We start from the raw sequence: 20,371 nt of genomic DNA on the forward strand, positions 1-20,371 counted from the left end.
TCACAGAGAAAATCTTCCTGTGTAGCTGGAAATGTAACGTACGTAAATCGTGTCGTTCTTCCAAAACGTTTTTGTCTCTAAAAAAAGTTTATGTCTCTAAAAAACGTTTATGTCTCTAGAGTAGCTAGCAGTGCACTAGCCTAGCGCTTTGGCTATTCAGGAAAACGTGTTCATTAATCGTAGACCACCTGTAGTCAGATTTCTACGTAGCGTACTTTTAAAAATGAAGTAAGCTGAAATAGTGCAGGGGAAAAATACCATCGCTAGTTTTGAGGATGATTAGCAAATAAAAACAACAACAAAAAAAAACACAAACGAGTCTGACTGATGAGAGATTTCCCACATTGTATTGTATTGTATTGTATTGTATTGTATTCTGGATTCTGATTGGTCAGAAGGTGATTAATCTTCTAGAACACTGCAGCTGCGAGTCGACACGCGTTATCATTTCTACAGTAACAACTTGCGTCGACTTGTACGGCACGTTTCCTATTAGGAGACGTTTACGTAACATTTTAATAGAAGGAGTCTCCAGTGTTCGAGTTAAAGCTGCTGTAACTAAAATTCAGAATGCAGCAGTACGCCTTGTTTTAAACCAGCCCAAAAGAACCCATGTCACACCCCTCTTCATCTCCTTCCACTGGCTTCCTGTAGCCGCCCGGATCAAATTCAAGGCCTTGATGCTCACGTACAAGACCTTGTCTGGATCAGCACCCCCCTCCCTCAACTCTCTCCTGAAGGCTTACGTTCCCTCACGCAATCTGCGATCGGTTAACGACCGACTCTTAGTAGTGTCTACTCAGTGTGGCTCAAGATCCCTTTCCAGAACCTTCACATTAACTGCTCCTCAGTGGTGGAATGAACTTCCAACCTCAGTCCGGACCGCAGAATCTGTCACTGTCTCCAGAACACAGCTAAAGACCCACCTCTTCCGTCAACACCTAACCAACCCCTAACCTGCCCACTCACACATCATTTAAAAAAAAAACAAAAACTTACCGTCTCTTACACGTCTACGCTGTACACTTTGCTTCTCTAGAACTCGATTATAAATCATGTACGGTAGCACTACTCGCATTGTTCTCCGCTTGATATATCGCTTTGCTTGCATTTCCTCGTCTGTAAGCCGCTTTGGATAAAAGAGTAAATGTAAACGTAACTAGGTTTCCGACGTCTTCGTGACGGGCGAGTTTACGCCTCTTGTGGTTTCTCTGTAACACGACAAGCTGCGTTTTTTTTTCTCCTTCTTAACTTCAAGAGAGCGTTCGAGCAAATTAAACGCGTCTATACGTGGATACAAAGGACGACGACATCTAAACGGATCGTTAAATCAGTTAGGAAAACGTGTTCTCGGAATTCCAGGCTGCCCTTAGACGTGCGTGATTTTGCAGTAAAATATGGGGATTTTTCCCCATTGGAGGGGAAAAATGTCAATTTTCTGGTGTTTTTTTTTTTCTCTACAGGGACAAAGATTTAGATGAAGATGAAAGACTTTACAGAATGTTTCTTTAATATAAGAAAAAGTGAGGAGGAGAAGACGACGGAAAAAATAAAAGTCCTTGAATCCGAATCCGTATATTTTATTGTAGACCCTCGGCTCAGACGTTCCCACGCGACTGCAGGAGAAAAGAGAAAACAAATCTCCGTACGTGAATGCCCGGCGCTCTGACGAGAGAGAGGGAGAGAATAAATCATATTACAGAGCAGGAGCTGCAAATATTGCTCCGTTCTTCTATGTGAAATGTGCTTTTTATTGGTTACTCGGTTTTAGTTTGTCTTTCATACACTTTTTCATTATCTCGCTCTTTAATTACCTCCACGGTGGCGTATCGACTCAGTATAACGAACGGCAGGAGAACTGGGAGGTGAAGAAATGCACTGATCCATGAATGCTGGATGTGTGAGTGTGTGTGTGCGCACATGCGTGTGTTTGTGTGTGTGGGTATGAGAGAGAAACACGAGTCTTGCCAGAAGCACCGATCGACCAGATCATAGCTGCAGAATTTCCCAGCTTCCCTTCTAGTGAAAGATGAGACTGCGAGAGGAAGTGAAGGAACGGATGCAGCGGTCAGACAAAAAGGAAGAGAGATGGAAACATAGATGCTAACTAATAAAAAAAAAAAAAATGGACGCCATTATATCGCATTCTCGAATCTGATTGGTCGGAATGTATTAATCAGGTTTATATTAATGCTCTCCTTCTAATACGGTATCGTTTCTGTAGCAACAGCTCATTCACAGGGTCTAAACGTGTATATGTGTGTGTGTGTGTGATCCTTGACATGGTGAAGTTCTACAGAAGGAGTCTCCAGTGTCAGTGCCTTGTAAAACTCTTTATACTTTTTTTCAATAACGGGACAAGCTATGCAAAAAGAACAGAGAGGCTCGCGAGGGACCGATCGCTTTACAGCTGCTAAGTGAGAACAGGAACTGACTTGACATTAAATGTAACTATAAACAGATAAAAAGTTCGACATGTCAGTCTTTCATTAATAACCATCATAAGCATTGGCAAAACCGCTGTTGTATAAGAGGAATAAAACACTTCGTGGATGTGCTGTTTTGGGAAAATAAACAAATTGTCACTGTCACAAGGACATATTTGAAGTACACACACACACACACACACGCAATACTTTATAAAGCACATTTAATTAAACGTTACCCTCTGTTCCTCTTTATGTATCATCGTTTGTGAATATTTCACTTTTTTTTTTTTCTCCCCTTAAAAGTATTTGAAAGTCTAGACGTCTCCGCAGGACAGGCGCTCGGATCAACTGCAAAAACAGACACGTGCTAAAAGAAACCGACGGCGGAATCTGTTACGCTGAGGATCTGCTCCGTATGAAGGAATGTTAATGGTGACGCTGATATTTAACACCGCAGGCTTCAGTCCATCTGAAAAAACAAACCTACAGGCTTATTCTTGTGCGTGAGTTTCGAACAGCGAGCACGAGCTGATGATATTCTTCATGATCAAATGCTCACGTGGTTTCGGACGCGATGTTGGGTTTTTATTCGACAGGTATGCACTCGAGGAAAAAATAACGAGAAGAAAACATGCAAGCGAAATGACACACACACACACGCACAGAAATTCCAATAAATAAACAAATAAATAAGCAGATAAATAAATATGTAAATAAATAAATAAATAAATAAATATGTAGGTAGGTAAATAAGTAAGTTGGTAAATGAACAAATAAGTAAGTAGGTAAATTAAAAAAAAATCAATAAATATGTAAATAAATGAATATGTGAATAAATAAATAAGTAGGTAAACAAACAAACAAATGACCCTCGATGGCTTCTTTTGTTATTCATTTTTTATTTTTTGTGTGTGTGTGTGTGTGCTAACAGTTTCATTAAACAAACAAACAAATCAATCGGTTAACAAACGGACAAATAAATACCGTTTGCCCTCGAGTTCCATGATTAATTAAACATAATCTATTTTTAAAATATCCAGTAAAGAAGTGAATGGACAAAAAATAATTAAAACTCAACACTTCCTGGTTTGTTTGATTTGTTTTGTTTTGTTTTGTTTTGTTTTGTTTGTGTGCCGACATACCATTAAATAAATAAATAAATAAATATATTTTCCCCTCTTGTCCCATGATTTATTAAATAATTTATTTTCAAAAAACAATATCTTTGCTGACCGTACCGATGAATGAATGAGGAAATGAATTAATTCACAAATTTTTCGTTCATTCATTTCATTACATTTATTTCCAAAATGCTACACCTTTATGTTTTTACAAAGAAATTACATTGATATTCTATTCTATCCATTTTCTGTCTTTGTTTATACAGATGTATTTATTAGTTAGCTGAATGGATGGATGGATGAATGGATAGATAGATAGATAGATAGATAGCTGCACAATATTCTGCTGACTGGACTGCATGAAGCAGCAAAGAAAAGAACAATGCCTCCCCTGTAGGGGGTGTGTGTGTGTGTGTGTGTGTGTGTGTGAGAGAGAGAGAGAGAGAGAGAGAGAGAGAGAGAAGCCAATGAGCACTGCAAAGACACATCAGTTCCAGGTCATGGGATTCTGGACAAATGATTTGTGACCTGGACCACGACTTAATCCCAGACCCTTTTAATTGTTTCTCTCACACACACGCACACACGCGCACAGTTCCCCATTCTGCCACACTCATTTGCTTATACTCTCCCATTGCACTTGCGCACACACACACCCTACAGGTACACACACGTACACAGCTATATGTGTGTATATAAAGACGTATAGCTGTGATGAGTGTCTCACTCTCCCGCAGTCTCTCAGGCTGCTGTGATTCCTCTCCTCTCCTCTCCTCTCCTCGCTTCTCCTCCCCTCCCCTCCCGCCACCTCACGTTTCTCGCCTTTGATCACAGACGTGTCAAACGTCTAAAATGACAGCGCTGTGTTTAAAGCGTTGCTCTGCTGCACTCCAAAGAGGACCGACGATACTGTAATTAGAGGCTGAGTTTCCTCACAGAGCCGTGGGTTTGTGGGCTGTAGACGTGGACCTTATCGTAAAAGTATATCACTTTTCTACAAATCCCAGCGTATATATATCACAGTGTAAAGGTCTGCTAACAAACACCCAGCAAAACTGCCATGCTCTGTTTATAAATCGATATAAATCTTTATTTATACATTTATAAATAAGTCTGATGCGGAGGGGAAAAAAAAAAACTACAAAAATGTATCATTTTACACGGAAAATCTGTAAAAATTTACATTTTACTTTTATAAAGATTTCGTGAACTCTAGTACACTTTTTAGTACACATTTAAGCATGTTTTACATAAATGTGTAATAAAATACTACGTGATGATTTCATTACACATCTTTGTCAAATTTTTGCACTTTCAATCACATTTTTACACTTTTTCGTACACATTTTATATTTTGAATACATATTTTAGTATGTTTTACATGTTTTTTTTTACGCTTTTGGTACACTTTTTAGTACATGTTTACACGTTATAGTATATTCTATTTTTATTAGATGTCTTAAACATTTTTAGTCAGATTTTTACACTTTTTAAGTATACTTTACACTTTTATCTACACGACACTTTTTTAAATGTTTTACACTTTTTATTACACACTTCAGTAAAATTTTTACGAACGCGTTTTACATTTTTAGTACACATTGAAGTGTTTTACTGCACATTTGGTACACTTTTTAGTACATGTTTACACGTTGTAGCATGTTTTGCACTCTGTACTACGTTTGAAGCATTTTTAATACAATTTTACTCTTTTTAGTGTACTTTTCAGTATACTTTTTTTCCAAGTTTACATTTCACATTTTAGTACACTGTTTAGACTTTTAGTGAACTTTTTACATTTGTTTAGTACCTTTTTATTACATATTTTAGTATACACTTTATACCTTTAGTATACGTTTAGTTGGACACTTTTAGTACACTTTTTTTTTTTACACTTTTAGAGCACATGTCTTCATGCAGGACTTTTTAACCCCCAAAATCCACAATAAATGGCTTCCTGTTCGCTGTATACGCTCACTACATAGAGTATAATACAACAGAACCTTCATAGTCCACTATACGTCTAGTAAACTGGCATCGGAGATCACATGTTCAACTTTCTTACAGTCTTTTGTAGGACAAAGTTTTTTGGATTTTGCTTGCATTCAACATTTATCTCGTTTCTCACCAAAGTATTGGCACCCTGTTTGGGCTGTCGGCAAAGTCGCGGCGTTGATATTGGAACATAAAATAAGCTACAGGTTCGTTTATATGAGGCCAAAATCAATTTACATCGATCTAATAGCTTTAGCACTCAATTAGCGTGGTTAGGTTTCTCCAATTGTGTGATGTGTAATGTTAAAAATGTAAACTCCTTTCCTACTGTTATCCTTAGGGGAATTTGGAAAGCTAGATGTTAAAGGTGCGACTGCGCTGACGAGCCATGTCTAGATAACTAATACATGTAAGGCACACTTTATTACAGACGCTTTAAAAATTCATTTCTCCAGGGCTCTGGGGCTAAATCTGCAAGTCAGTGGCTTCAGGCAGCATTTTTAGAGCTTCGAAGATAAAAAATCCGTCTCATTCCGAAGGTAGAATAAGGACAACAGTCTTATAAGAAGCAGTGTAGGCTTCAACCCCGTAATTTCATCCGATGGACAAATGAGTCCCTTGAAAGAAAAACACGGCGGTCGTAAATGTGGCCTGACCGCGTGCACCGAGGAAGATGTTTACAAATGTTAGTTTAACTGGCTGTCTCGTACCACCATTTTCTTTTATACAAGGCATATTTGTGCTTGCCAGAGCTTTTTTTTTTCCCTCCTTCTTCGTTTTTCTCCCTTCATGGTTACATTGTGCCAAAACACAACCAGTACTCAGGATTTAAACACGAGATTTAAGAAGTGACATTTAAGAAGACTTGGAATGACGGTGAAGGGAATCCAAAGCATGACGCTTGTCAAACTTTTGAGGGGGGGGCGGGGAAGTCAATTGGTTAATTTTGTAATCATAAATCAGTAATATATAAATAATATATAACCTCAACTCCAGAGTCATTGTGAAACCAGTCATGAATATTTTTCACACTTTCTCCATCACTTTCTTTTATTTTGCGCTAAGATCTCACTCCAGATCTTCAGATCCCAGTATCATTGCACTGAACCTCATTCCCATCCCCTCTGTGTGTTCTCCAGGATCTCGTCTGCGGCAGGAGGACTACCCGCCCCGCATCGTGGAGCATCCCTCTGACCTGATCGTGTCCAAGGGCGAACCTGCCACCCTCAACTGCAAGGCCGAGGGGCGGCCCACGCCTACGGTGGAATGGTACAAAGATGGCGAAAGGGTGGAGACGGATCGGGACGACTCGCGTTCCCATCGCATGCTCCTTCCCACCGGTTCTCTGTTCTTCCTGAAAATAATTCACGGCCGTCGGAGCAAACCGGACGAAGGCTCGTACGTCTGCGTGGCCCGCAACTATCTCGGAGAAGCCGTTAGCCACAACGCGTCGCTGGAAGTAGCCAGTAAGTGCTCGGTTCCTTTTCATTTCTGCTCAAAAAGCTTTTTCATGGTGTTGGAATAATGGCGTTGCTTATCAAGGACTCTCTGGGAGCGATAGCTTTTCCCCCGGGGCGCTATTGAAACCAAGCCACAGTCTTCGTTCAGTGCTGCGTCTCTGACCTCGTGCCCACGCTCTGAATGCAGGAGAGGTTATAGCTCCTTTAGCTCGAATGGTAAAGGGTTTCCAGTTTCCTCCTGGGGCTGGACGCTCAATGGGCTCAGTGAGTTGGATAATCTAGAGATGGGCAGGAAGTGCTCGCGCCGGTGGCTCTGCATGCTGATCCTGGTGGATAGCGCACACCAGATACAGTCGGCTCGAGTAGTTCATAAAGAAACTTCACTAGGTGGTCAGGAGTCATCAGAGATACTAATCCTCTCACACAGTTGGTGTTTAGCAGGTGGTGTTTGTTTGAGAGAAATGTTTCAGCTCTTGGCGAAGAGTTTGGTCATTTTCCTAGCTGCGGATTCGAAGCCGTCGGAACGTCTGACTCGAAGAGAAAATGCTGTAAAGTCTGAGGGTTACGGAGGGAGTTTTAAATAAGGACACGTGGGTTTTTTTTTTTTTTTCAACATGATGTTTGGGTGTGCTTTCTTTTCTTGATGAATGAAAAAGTTTGCATACCCTTAGCGCAAATAGATGGTGACGAAATGTAATTTATTATTTGTATTCAGTTACGCAAATGGTCAGATAGTCTGTTTAGGTTAAAATATGAATAAAAAAGTAAAAACAAATCTAAACTGTAATCATTGTAAAAGATTTTATCTCCATTTCTAAGTGCGATTCGATTCGGTCTGGAGCTGTTGCTGTGTTGTAGATATTGCCAGTTTGTCCATTTCTTTTTTAACTTCTTAAATTCTCATCTGATCAATTGTGGAAAATCCTCGTTTTCTCATCCCCCAAAACCACCGGGTGTGCAGACTTTTGCACTCGATTGGACTAATTGACTAATCGTCACATTCCATGACCACATGTTCTGGCTTGTTTCGTCCAGCGACAGAACGCCCTTTAACTCTCAAATTCTATCCAAACCACGCAAATGATGGATTTTGAGTAAAAAAATAAAAAATAAAAATCAAATAAAGTAAAATAAGCCTGTGGAGGTTTTTTTTTTTTTTTTTTTTTTTTTTTTTTTTTTGGAGCTTGAAGTTTTTTTGGATTATAGGTTGTCTTGCTGTAAGGAAGTTCCTTCTTTTCAGAGTTAAGTCTACTACTATAGATCTTTTTTATTGTGTGTGTGTATGTGAGCTGCCATTTTTAATGAAGGACTTGCATTTGGCTTCTTGCATGAACTGCTCGGTGTACCGTATCTTTTCAAGCTCAAGAGGAGCGAATGGGGAGGATCTCGGATAGCAACCACTTTTCAAGTATGCCCAGGAGCTGTCACCAAGGCTCTTGCTGTAATCTAATCGACCTGGCAATGGTTTGGAAGGAACGCTTGACTGCTTTGAGTTTCAAGTGGAATGTGTGACATTGGCATCTGCTCCTCGGTGGGCACGGTTTCAGCTCTTTAATCACCTGCTCTCTGAGTTCCTGAATCATATTCAGTTTTTACACCTTATTAAAAACTGCTAAGTGGAGTACTGTTTAATTTCCTGTAATGCAACTCATGCATTACATGTAACAGATCGACTTATACAAATCGAAATAATACCGGATTCAGGTTCATAAGCTGTCATGTGGTCGGGTTTCACAGTATGCTACTTCGTTCCTGCCATGATATCACGAAAGCGGGTACGTTACACCACAGCGCTGCTGAATTCTCGATTCTGATTGGTCAGAAGGTGTTGATTTTAATTTTCTAGAACAGCAGCTCCGACAGTAGTGATGCATCAAATTGTAGATTTCATATTAAAACATGTCAAATATGGTACACGTTTCTGTTAGGAGACGTTTAGCGTTTTCGGAAGGAGTCTCCAGTGTCGGCGCTTTGTAACAGTCAGCAGTAAAGCTGAAACTTTTTACGGTTTCGGATAAAAAGCTGCCTTTCTTGACTTATTATCTTCAAGCGTGAGTTAAATAAGAGAGAATGACTGTTCATAGCTGCTTTAAATGATAACAGGAACTAACTTGTTTCACAGAAGTTCCACACCATTAAATGTAACTATAAACAGTTAAAAAGTATCATGTCATTCTTTAATAAATTTTTTTTTTTTTGAAGTTGTTGGCAAACAATTATGCTGTGGTATAAGAGGAATAAAACACTTCAGGATGTGCTGTTATAGTTATATAAAAAAAAAACCCCAAAAACTTCAAGGTGGTAACAGTAACTCTGCTTAAACCCGAATTTCTCTCAGTTAACAAAGAATATTAGCAGTAGTGGCAGCTCATTGGATAAGATGTTGGACTACTGCTTGGAAGGTCATGCCTTTAAACCCCAGCATTAACCAAGCTCCCACTTTTGGCCCCTTGAGCAAGGCCCTTAACCCTCAACCGCTCAGATGTATAAATGAGATTAACGTAAGCCGCTCTGGATAAGGGCGTCTGCCAGATGCCATAAATGTAAACGTAAATGTATTAGAACCTCCAGGAAGTATTCAACAGGTGCTAAGGAGACCTCACGGAAAAAGAAAGAAAGAAAAAAACACACCCATAAAAACCTAATCCTGTCGTGGAGATTTAGCACAGAAAATACAGACTTGCGATTTCATCCCGAAATGCCAGAGATATTTGCAGAGTATATAATGAGCATCCGGAGGGATCACAGACATTCGTGCGGTCGGTTCCAATCGTAACATGCCATATTTTCCAGATTATATTTTCTCCCTGGTAGCACACAGTAGGAGTACTGGCAAGTCCAGGAGCTAAAAACAGCAATGCTGAAAAGCAGATGATATCCACTCTTCATTGCAGTGGCTGGATTTCAAATATATATATAAACAACAAGAGCCCGAATGGCAAGACGGTTTGGCCAGAGGACAGGGATCACGACACCGCGGGCCGCTGGGACGCTTATTCTGTATGAAATTCAAACAGTACCATAATAGCATGGTGTCAAAGCTCAGAAACCATCGCAGTGTGTTTCCGACCCCTCTTTCCCCTCCACCCCGTTACCCCAGCCACCCCGTGTGTAATTATGTTGCCCGAGCAACATAGTGTTGGAAACCCTCGCTAGGAATGTAGCATACTCCAGAGCTCTGTGATTTTTACAATGCTTTAATTGTAGGCTGAAGGAGCAACGCATTTTTCTCAAGACATTTCCGTGACCTTTGTTTGTGTCATATCAGTGTTTGGTTTTAAAATAAAATAAAAAAAACGCTGTAATCAATTGCCCAGAAGTACAATGCTTGCTAATAAAATTCTTAACTTCCGGAACTTTGCCCTTCTTATGCCAAAATTAAAAAATATGAAATCCCATAAAGCCTATTTGTTCAACTTAAACCATGTAACTATTCAAAATCTAAACAGTTTTCTTGTCTTCTTGTGCTATTTTAAGAGATTTTATGATCACCCAATATGTTCGAGTTTGACTGTACAGCTAATCGTTTAACATGATCTGCTATGGTAAGCAGTCACACTTAGCCCAGGTTCATTCATGTTCACTTTCAGCATTAGGCACAGCCTTGAGACGTATCACAATACCACTATGTGTATTTGGATTTAAATCTGAAGTTGGTGTGGCAAGGCGTCATGGTGGCTTAATAGTTAGCATGTTTGGCTCGCACATCTAGGGTTAGGGGTTCGATTCCCGTGGGTTTGTATGTTCGTCGCGTTGTAGGCTGACTGACAGCTCTAAATTGTCCGTAGTGTTTGTGTTTGCGGTACAGATATGGACCGGTTACTCCGGTTTCCTCCCCAGTCCAAAGACATGCATTGTTGGCTGATTGGCATCCCTAAATTGCCTATAGTGTGTGTGTGTGTGTGTGTGTGTGAGATTGTGCTCTGCGATGGGCTGGCACCTCGTCCAGGCTGTCACCTGTCTTAGGCTCTAGGCTCCCTGCGACCCTGTGTAGGATAAGTGGTACAGAAAATGGAAGGATGGATGGATGGGTGTGGCCTAAACTGGAAAACCTACCACTGTGTCCCTGGAAATCTGGGAAAACCAAGCTGTGAATTCCAGCTCTGACAGTTCCTCAACCTCAGCGACTACAGCTCCTATACCTGCCCATGATATTTTCTAACAAACTTAGTTGGTTCTGCTTTCCAAAATATAAACAAACTAGTAGCCTAATTTCCGTGACCATGATCAGGCAGTTACTAAGGATGAATGAATGAAATGTGGTCTTTCTTTGTCCCATGAGCTACATATCTGCCTGCATACAAGTAAAAACATCCTGATTTATTTATTTTTTATTTGGCGTCGAGATCCCAGTCCTGATGCAGAGGTCTAGTCTCAACTGGACGCCCTGGGAACCGTTCTGGGAAGCAGGTTTCCTTTGTATTTTCCTGACTTCTGTACATCCTAGGGTAGCATTTTTATGCTTTACCCTCTGCTTACGTCTTTCTTTTCTATTTGATACTTGGCGTCTGTTATGTGTCATGCACTGTTGGCGAATAATAGCCTTCAGAGGGAACAAAAGATTAGAGAGCAGGGCGTGTAAGAGTAGAAGGGTTAAGAGAGGAGTGCAAGCATGCTCTTATGCGTAAGTGCTCACCGTCGAGCCCCGTGGCTGCAGGCTGCATGACGTAATGCGTAGTGTCAGGCTGTTTTTTGAGAATGACAGATGCGCCTGTCGAGTGCCCCTATCTTAACAGCTGCGAAAATGGTGATCAAAGAAAGAAAAAAAAAAATCTGACTCGTATAAAATGGGATTTCCAGAGAACCTGCAGAAAAGTTTCGACAGAGGAATAAATTCAAACCTGTAGTCATTCCATCATCTCGCTCTCTCATCGTGGCGTCCTGTTTTCCTCCCCTTGCCTCCCTTCCTCTCTGGAAAGTCAACATTGTGCTTTTGGGCGCACTAAATCAGGCTAGTCATTTAAATACGGTAACTCTCTTGGAAGCCGTTGCATATCAAAGGGGCTAATAATAACATGTTCCTTCAGTTCCTCAGCTGGGAGGTTAAGAGGGGAGGGAACGGAGATGCCAATAGCCCTAGCTGCTGACCGTGGACGTCTTTCTTCTCCATGTTTATGTAATGGGCTTCTGCAGTGTGGTTATTTGTGTGTTGTGCTAAATGGACTATGAGCAAACATTGTTGCCAAGCATCAGATTCAAAACATGTGGGTGCTTTTAGTTGACAGAAAATACCACGTTGTGACATTGCGCGCTTGTTTCAGTGGTTTATCGACTTGGTCATCTTGCCGCGTTGGTGCCGAAAGTCAATTTCATCTACCTTGGCTGATCGTAGAGGATGGTGCCATGGCAGACGGACATGCTGGGAGGATAAAGGGAAATCGGACGTTTGTGCTAAAGCGTTGCTTCATAATACCCGTCTTAAGTGCACGTTTCGCTGGAATTTAACCGTAATTATACAGGAAGTGTGGAGCGGAAATCTCAGGTAGATTAACATGTCAGTCTACAAGGATTAAATTATCATTAGGGTGATGCTTTACCATGATGACATCTTTTCAGATGGCTTTAGCCTGGTGAAGTAACAGAAAGAAAATCCTAAGTTCGGCAAAGAAAAAGAACGGGAGAAATGTCTGGAAATGAAAGATCTATTGGCCACCATCGGACTCACCGGCAGACTTGGGGTCATTAGAGATAGATACAGGTGATAAACAAATTAAAGTGTCTGAAAAGTAAATCTCAGCAAACCCTGTGATTGTGTTAGGTATAGATCGACTGTAATGGCACTTCCAAGGCATTGTAGTTCCCTGACTTTTTCCTTAAAACAGAAAAGTCTCTTGTAGCAGAATTTGTTTGTGTTTGTGCTTTATAGAAATCTTCAACAAAGAAGAAAGAGACCTTTCTTTCTCAAGGGATCAATTCTCATCGCTCCTTCATACCTCTGATCCATTAAGACCTAGTTTAATTAGTTTCATTCTAATGGTTCGGTGAGTGGTGATGATTGATTACAGGGAGAGAAGCGTTGGCAAGGAATATTCCGAACCTTACATGGGAAACTTTCTTGCACTGGGATCCACGAGGACATTTCTGTTCCCAAAAAAAAATCTGGTCAAACAAATGAAGCACTACCAAGTTCAAAATTAGAAACGAGAAGACATCTGTTCCTCAGTCGAGAGTCCCCGTATTATCGGCATCTGGCTCTTTTTAATTGTTTGGTGAGTTTCTGGGTGTGTGTCTAATTTAGAGCCATGAAAGTCAGCTGAAGATGGCCTGAAATCAAGACAGGAAAAAGAAAAAAAAAAACCATTTCATGATGTTTAATTACAGTGGCGGGAATTACTGACAGACCTCTTGAAATGGAAGATAAAAACCAGAAAAAAAAAAGCCAGAGGGAAGAGTGCAGCTTATTTGCTCTTGTCAAACTTGTCATCGCTGCTTCTATTTCACGTTCGTAATGGACCTGCTTGACCCAGTTACGAGGCAGAAAGATTTCCCTGAAGCCACATGCTGACATCAGTGTGTTACATCGGGTTCAGCACGCTAAGGCAGTACCAAAATATATAACACCTGGTGTCTTTCATTTATGAGCACTCGTAACTCTGCTGGCCCGGTTCCCAGCATCAGCATCGCCATGTAAAAAAAACACAATAAACATTCGAGGAGCTAATTGCTCATGAAAATGATCTTTAAGATCAGTATCAGCAATGTGTGCCCAGTTACACCAGAGGTCACGGACATGTGTAGTCTCTGGATCATGATGGGGGATTGGGATGGTGCCAGCTGCCCTCAAACTCTCCTCCCATTCTGCCCTGCTGTGGATGCATCAGAAAAGAGAGAAGAAGGTCAGCCTTGAGAGAGACAACTCCGTATGCTCACATGGAAAGGAGGACAGCAGGACATCCAAGCACTCTGACTTTCACTGCTTTGTTATGCTATCATGGTGGAGAAAGATCTCCTGCTGCTCAAGTCACGGGCTGGCAGAGAAAGAAGGATTTTAGGAAGGGTAAAGGGTTCAGAGCAGTCATGAGGGACAGAGCACTGTGTGGATGGATGACATCTTTGAGGGTGATAGCACTGGATAGTCAGGCAGGGGGGCATGTCCTGTTGGCTGGTGTGTGTCTGGGGAGACTCCACGGTTTGGGACTCGTGTTGGTCTTGAACAGGGTGCCCTGGTCAAGCTGCACTGATGGATCTCAGCAATTATCAGCAAGTATCATGGCTGACAAGCTGGTCTATGCTTTCCCTGTACTTGGTGAAATTCTTTTCTTCTGACTGAAACAGGGTGGCTCAGCAGTAAAGGTTCAGTGCTAGTGGTGGAAAGGTAGTATATTCAAATTTCAGGAGAAATTGTACAGTATGGCATGACCTTTAACCCTCGACCGCTCTGTTCTGGGCTTAGCCTCACTTGCTGGTTGTTTTGGATAAAAGCAACAACCAAAAGTAACTGTGCTGCACTGGTAATGGACTGCTAACATAACATAACGGACAGTTTATGATCTCAGTGAAGAAGCTTGAACGATGGAGGCACTAAGGTCAGCCAGTAAATCATCCTAAGGGGATTGTCTGGTTTGTATCTATGGGTAAAACCCTTGACACTTCTATGTAGAATACTACAACAGACCATTTCCCTTTCAGAAAAAAAAAAGTTCTAAGTAGCAAAAAAAGTTTTTAAATAGCAACCATTCAAAGAAAGGGCCTCTGAGTAAACCCCACCCCCTTTTTTTTTAAAAGACGGTACCTGACATCCTAAAAGCACCCGAGGTATCTTTCTGCAAGCTTCTGTTGCCAAGTTTTGCAAACTATACCAGATGTGATGGTGATATTCCTTAAGATAGTTAGTTTTAAGCTAATATTTGTATATCTTTTCGTATATAAATGCTCGTTAACGGCTCTGACGAATTAGCTTTAAGCATAGGTACATGGCGAGAGAGAAGATTTGGGGTATTCTTGACTTCACAGTCTACCCCCGTGAATTTTTTTTTACCTGGTAAGATCAGAAATTCGTTTACCACTTTCGACCTTCTTCACAAGCCAGACAAGCCATTTATGTTATGCCCATGGGTGGGGCTAGAGTCAATCCTCACTCGTAAAGCAGCAGACTACAAAGGAGTAGCAGCCATGAAAGACCTGTTTAGGGAAGAGAATGGCGTCGTTTGAAGATAAGACCGAGGCGGATCTCATGTTAGCCCGTGTTAGGCAGAAGAGATTTTAGATTTCATTGGGGTAAAGGATATAGACGAGACCTGCCTGCCCAGTGTAACTGCGGCCGCTTTCATGCTTTGATCCCAGGAAATTTGCTGTATCCTTAGGCACGGAGCGCTCACTTGGACTTGCAGAGTTTAGCCCATGTGGCGCAGTCTACATTGTTTGCTGTCCAGTCTGACCCAAATTTGCAGATCAAAAAAAAGAAAAGCATTGTGTGTGCTCGTATCAAACACCTCCTGCTAAACATCGAATAGCCCGTACTATTGCGTCGTCATCGTCGTCGCCCCGTCGCAGTGGGCCACAGTGAGATACAGCGATTTCCTCTCGACCGGCCTCCATTTCTGATAAACACTGATTGTAAAGTCTCTCTCAGCTGGAGGGCTCAGATAGGAAGCGTCCCCCTTGACTGAAGAGCCAAGCTATTAGGCCGCCCGCTGCCTCTAATCTCCCTACTTTTGGTTCCAGGGTCTCAGGAGACCCATGAGGCTATTTTTTAAATATCAGTGTATGATGCAGTTCTGCTCTGCTAGACTGAAGTGGTTAATAGTGCAAGCGTAAGCTGTTGCTTGAAGCCTTTCAGCCATCCTGATAAGGGCTGGTGAGGATTAAGGTATGTGGATGGGGAAGAAGGTAAGAGGTTTGGGGCTGTTTTTGTGGAGAAAAAGGCACAGTATGAGGTGAACTTTCATTACTTCTTTCCACAGCACTATTTTTTAAAAAAAATCAAAAAGTAGACCGAAACAGGTTTTTAAATTTCCTGGAGCACATTTGTAGCAGCATGTGAAACCCTGAAAATGTGGGTTTGTTGCCTCATCGGATAATGAAACAAACAAACAAACAAACAAACAAGAGACATTCTTAGCTTATTTCCAGAAAAGTCTACATTTATTCAATATAAATGCCACATTAATTCATATTCGATTGCCTGAAAATGATGCATTATGTTTTAGGTAGCTCGCTGCCTCGACTCTCCGTAAAACATACATGTATATATTTTTTCCTAACATGGTCTCAAAGTTGCTGAAATTTGCAGCAAGTCGCACAAATTAAGGATTGGTGATAAGATATTGTTCAGATATGATTCCGTGGCGTACGGTGTGAAACATTGTTAGTGTATTACATGTTGCATAAAGCTGAAATGGGCTACTTAAGTTATGGAAGTACAGGTTAGATGGGTTAATTATGCAGTTGCTGTGAGCGTTTTTTTCTCTTTTCTTTCTTTCTTTCTTCTCCTTCTATAAAGTTTTGGAGAGGAAGCGGTGCCGATATGTTTAGACAAGCCAAACGTTCTGATTTTGCCATTAGCGTGATCATAAATCTTATGAACAAAATACTTCCTCAGATGATTTAACAGGACACACACACACACACACACACACAGTGGGGACCTACTTTGTCTCGTCTTTCCCTTTGAAAAGGGCGTGGCAGAGGATCTGTAGCGTTCTCTTGCAGCCAAACACTCGACAAAGACTGAAAGAAGAAACAGGAGAGAGGCTGAGTGAGAGAAACATTCTGGGGAGAAAAGAAGCGACGACGAGGAAAGACGTGATCTGAGAGAGACGTGATCTGTTCTCTGGTTTCTGGTTGTTTTGGTGTGACTGAGAATCATGCCATCTGTTGTTGTCCTAAATATTTCCAAACGTATCACAGTGTCTGCGGTAGATCTCAGTTAATAATGTAACCTTTTTGAAGACTAAGATAGTTAACTACTAAATCAAATTCATTAAAGTACATCTATCTATCTGTCTGTCTATCTATCTGTCTATCTATCTATCTGTCTGTCTGTCCATCTCTCTCTCGCTCGCTCTCTCTCTCTCTGTCGGTCTCTGTCGATCTATGTCTGTCCATCTATCTCTTCTCTGTCTGTCCATCTTTCTCTCTCTATGTCTGTCTATCTATCTATCCATATATCTCTGTCTGTCTTTCTGTCTGTCTGCCCATCACTCCACCCCCCATCTGTCTGTCTGTCTGTCTGTCTATTTGTCTCAGTCCATCTCTCTCTCTCTCCCTCTCTCTCTCTCTCTGTCTGTCAGTCCATCTCTCTCTCTCTCTCTCTCTCTCTCTCTCTGTCTACCTCTCTCTCTGTCTATCTATACATCTATCTCTGTCTGTCTTTCTGTATGTCTGCCCATCACTCCACCCCCGTCTGTCTGTCTGTCTGTCTATTTGTCTGTCAGTCCATCTCTCTCTCTCTCTCATCTTTTCTAGATTCATTACACATAAAGTGAAATATCTCAATCCTCTGTTTGTTTTAATCTCAATGCTTACGCAAATCAAAACTCCAGTATCTCAAAATATTCTAGATATGATACATAAATTCAGAATCACAGCTAAATCAAAGCTAGATTGATTTACTGTGCAGTAAATCAATGACGATATAAAAGACACTGTACAAATTAATAATCACATCATCACATCTCAACACGTCCCCTGCCCTGTATTCTTACCTTCCAGTGTTAAAGCAGGTCATGTGACCATGAGGCTTTCCTCCATGTATGTGCAGTGCAGTGCAGTGGAAACACATCTGTCCTTACTTTGTGCAGCTGTAAGGTTCACTGTGTGTGTGTGCGCGTGTGTGTGTGTGTGTTACTGAAACACTCCTGCTCCCGTTCTCATTAGGCCCTTTTCCAATGGGATTAGAAGACCGCCGACTCGGCAGGTGCCGCAATAACTTAATTTCGCCCGCTGTTCAGGAGCCATAATAGCTTATCGATTGGCTGACAGAGATGCAACGGTCCGCCGCGGATGGACGCAGACGGAGAGGAGAGGAAGGAGAAGTTAATCTGCGCTCGACGCACAGAGGGCATTCAATCATAACTCGCGCTAAACTTCATCACCGTCACGCAAACGCATGACCACGGCGGTGTAGCGGAGCCACGTGACGACTGGAGGTCATCCTCGGCTGTCCGAGCGGATTTATTAAGGAGACAATGAGAACTTTATGTACACGAGCGGATGAAGATTATCAAATCGGGTTAACGTAATCCGCCAATCGTACCCTTAGCGAGGAAAATGACACAGATTCGATCCAGTTTTATTTTGTTTGTACAGCGCTTTTAAACAAACACGTCGTCACTAAGCAGATTTAGATCGCTAAATCCCTTGCTGCTTCAGACGCCGGACTTGGAAGTCCCAGAGTGCGATGCAGCTATACGGTGCTTGGGTAGTTGGCGATCTATTAGAGTGCTGAAGGACTAAAGCGCCGCTGCATCGCCCCCTTTAGGTAGCGATAAAGCCAGGGCTAGCTTAAATCCCCCTGCACCACTACCAGTAAGGTAGTCAAACAGCATTGTGGGTAATGCAGCTCTAACTGTTAACCACAGTGACAAAAGACCAACAAAAATAAACACCGGACGTCGTAGAAGATCAGATTATGCAGACTAATATCCAAATAGCTCTTGGAGGATTTTCCCTTTTACTATGTAGATCCTCCAGGAAGTGAGTTTTAAAACGAGCGACGGGGATTTTCTTCAAGCTGCTATGTGCCTAGCATGCGTGTCGCTTACAAATCCAACAACTAGTGCTCATAATAAAGGTCAAAACAATTAGGTTGCACTTTTACGTTTTGAGATGATGTGGCATGGCAGACGTGTCCTGGCAGACGTGTCTGGGGAAACGTGTTTTCGTAGCGCCTGGTCCTCTCACACTTTGATCTAGTTCATGCATAGTTCCAGAGCTAATTTTGTCCGCACGTCATAACCTCCATCTGCTGAAATGAGGGTGAACTCGCGCTGCACAGTCCCCTTCCCAGCATGTAGCTGGCCTGCACATCTACTCTACAGTTATTACACTCGGCAGGATGTGTGTGTGTGTGTGTGTGTGTGTGTGTGTGTTTGTTTTCTCAGAGGAGCTTTGCTCCGTTAGCTTGCCCTAGCTAACACACCTGGAAAGTGCGCATCTTGTTTTTATTCTTCACGCCACGTTTAGCGTGTCCGTTTAAACCCCAGTGTCCAGGTCACCTTCACCAGCACACAGAGGAAGGTAAGAGCCGTGAGTAAATATCACACCTCGTTCCGGGATGGAGAGCTTCAGGAGGTAGAGTTTGTCGATGCCACGTGGTGATGGACGGCGGTGTCGTTCGCTCTCGGGTGATGCCCCGGATCCTCTCGGACCGTTTGTGCAGCGCTCTCTGAGGCCCTCGTTCTGCTCTGGCTAATCTCATCCTGTCTGCGCTTTAATGGCCGGTTGACACTGAGGTAAACAGCGCGAGATGGCAGAAGGAATAATGGAGGAGGATATAGAGAGGGAGCAGACAGACCTTGACCTCTTCTTTTGACACACGATGGGTCGTTCCTCATCCAGGAGACACGGCGAGCGTCGAGACCTTTCCCTCACCCCGATCAACAATGCACTGTCTCCTCTTAGCAGGTCAGAACCGGAGACGGAGGTCTGTGTTCGCTTGCTTTCGTTCATTGTTCATTTTTACTGAAAAAAAAAAAAAAACGCAAACAAGATGGATCAAAACCATTAAACATAAATAAACACACACACACACACACACATATATATATATATATATATATATATATATATATATATATATATATATATATATATATATATATATATATATATATAAAATTACAAAAAGCTATCGTGTATTTCTTTTACTTCGTTTTGAGGATGAAATTAACCGGGCCGCATGAAGTGTAGAGAAAGATTAGCCTTAGTTCTTGATGATATTCGGGGGAGCTTGCAATTTTTCAAAATTGGCGCAGATTTCCCACAGATTAGAGAGATGCGTTGTGTGACATCACCACGCGCGTTCAGCCGAAGTGCTCTTCGATTCATGTGCCTTGAACACGAGTACAGCTAAAAGGTCTCATTTACCAGCGAACATCACGGTGAAAGAGCTATTTTGTGTAGTTTTCCACAACAGAGGCACAAAAAACTCTGCAAATTGCATCGCAAATTTGCAACAAAAAAACAAAAAAAAAAACAAGCCGCAGCAACGATCAAGCATTTTGGCCACGACGGTCACAGAAAGAAAAACTCGGACAGGGAAAGATGGCTCACTCTGTGCTTTTGGAAGAAAAAAAAAAAAAGTCAGAGGACGGCTGTAAAGGGGGACAGAATGGTGGCTAAAAAATTCAGCAGGATTTGATTTTTCCCTCCTTTTTGTTTTTCACAGTACAACAACAGCAACAACGATAATAATAATAATAAT

At 41.8% G+C, this 20,371-nt stretch overlaps 1 protein-coding gene across 11 annotated transcripts in view; it reads left to right on the forward strand.

Moving 5' to 3' along the window:
• The window catches only part of robo1 (roundabout, axon guidance receptor, homolog 1 (Drosophila)), a 262,707-nt gene that overhangs the window by 111,501 nt on the left and 130,835 nt on the right, over positions 1 to 20,371 (forward strand). For all 11 annotated transcript variants that reach the window (XM_047161471.2, XM_053687578.1, XM_053687579.1 and 8 more), the window contains one exon: positions 6,685 to 7,011. In XM_047161471.2, coding sequence (XP_047017427.1) covers positions 6,685 to 7,011 — 327 coding nt within the window. The remainder of the gene's footprint in view (positions 1 to 6,684; positions 7,012 to 20,371) is intronic.

Source organism: Ictalurus punctatus, chromosome 17, assembly GCF_001660625.3.
Source record: "Ictalurus punctatus breed USDA103 chromosome 17, Coco_2.0, whole genome shotgun sequence".
Lineage (NCBI taxonomy): Eukaryota > Metazoa > Chordata > Actinopteri > Siluriformes > Ictaluridae > Ictalurus > Ictalurus punctatus.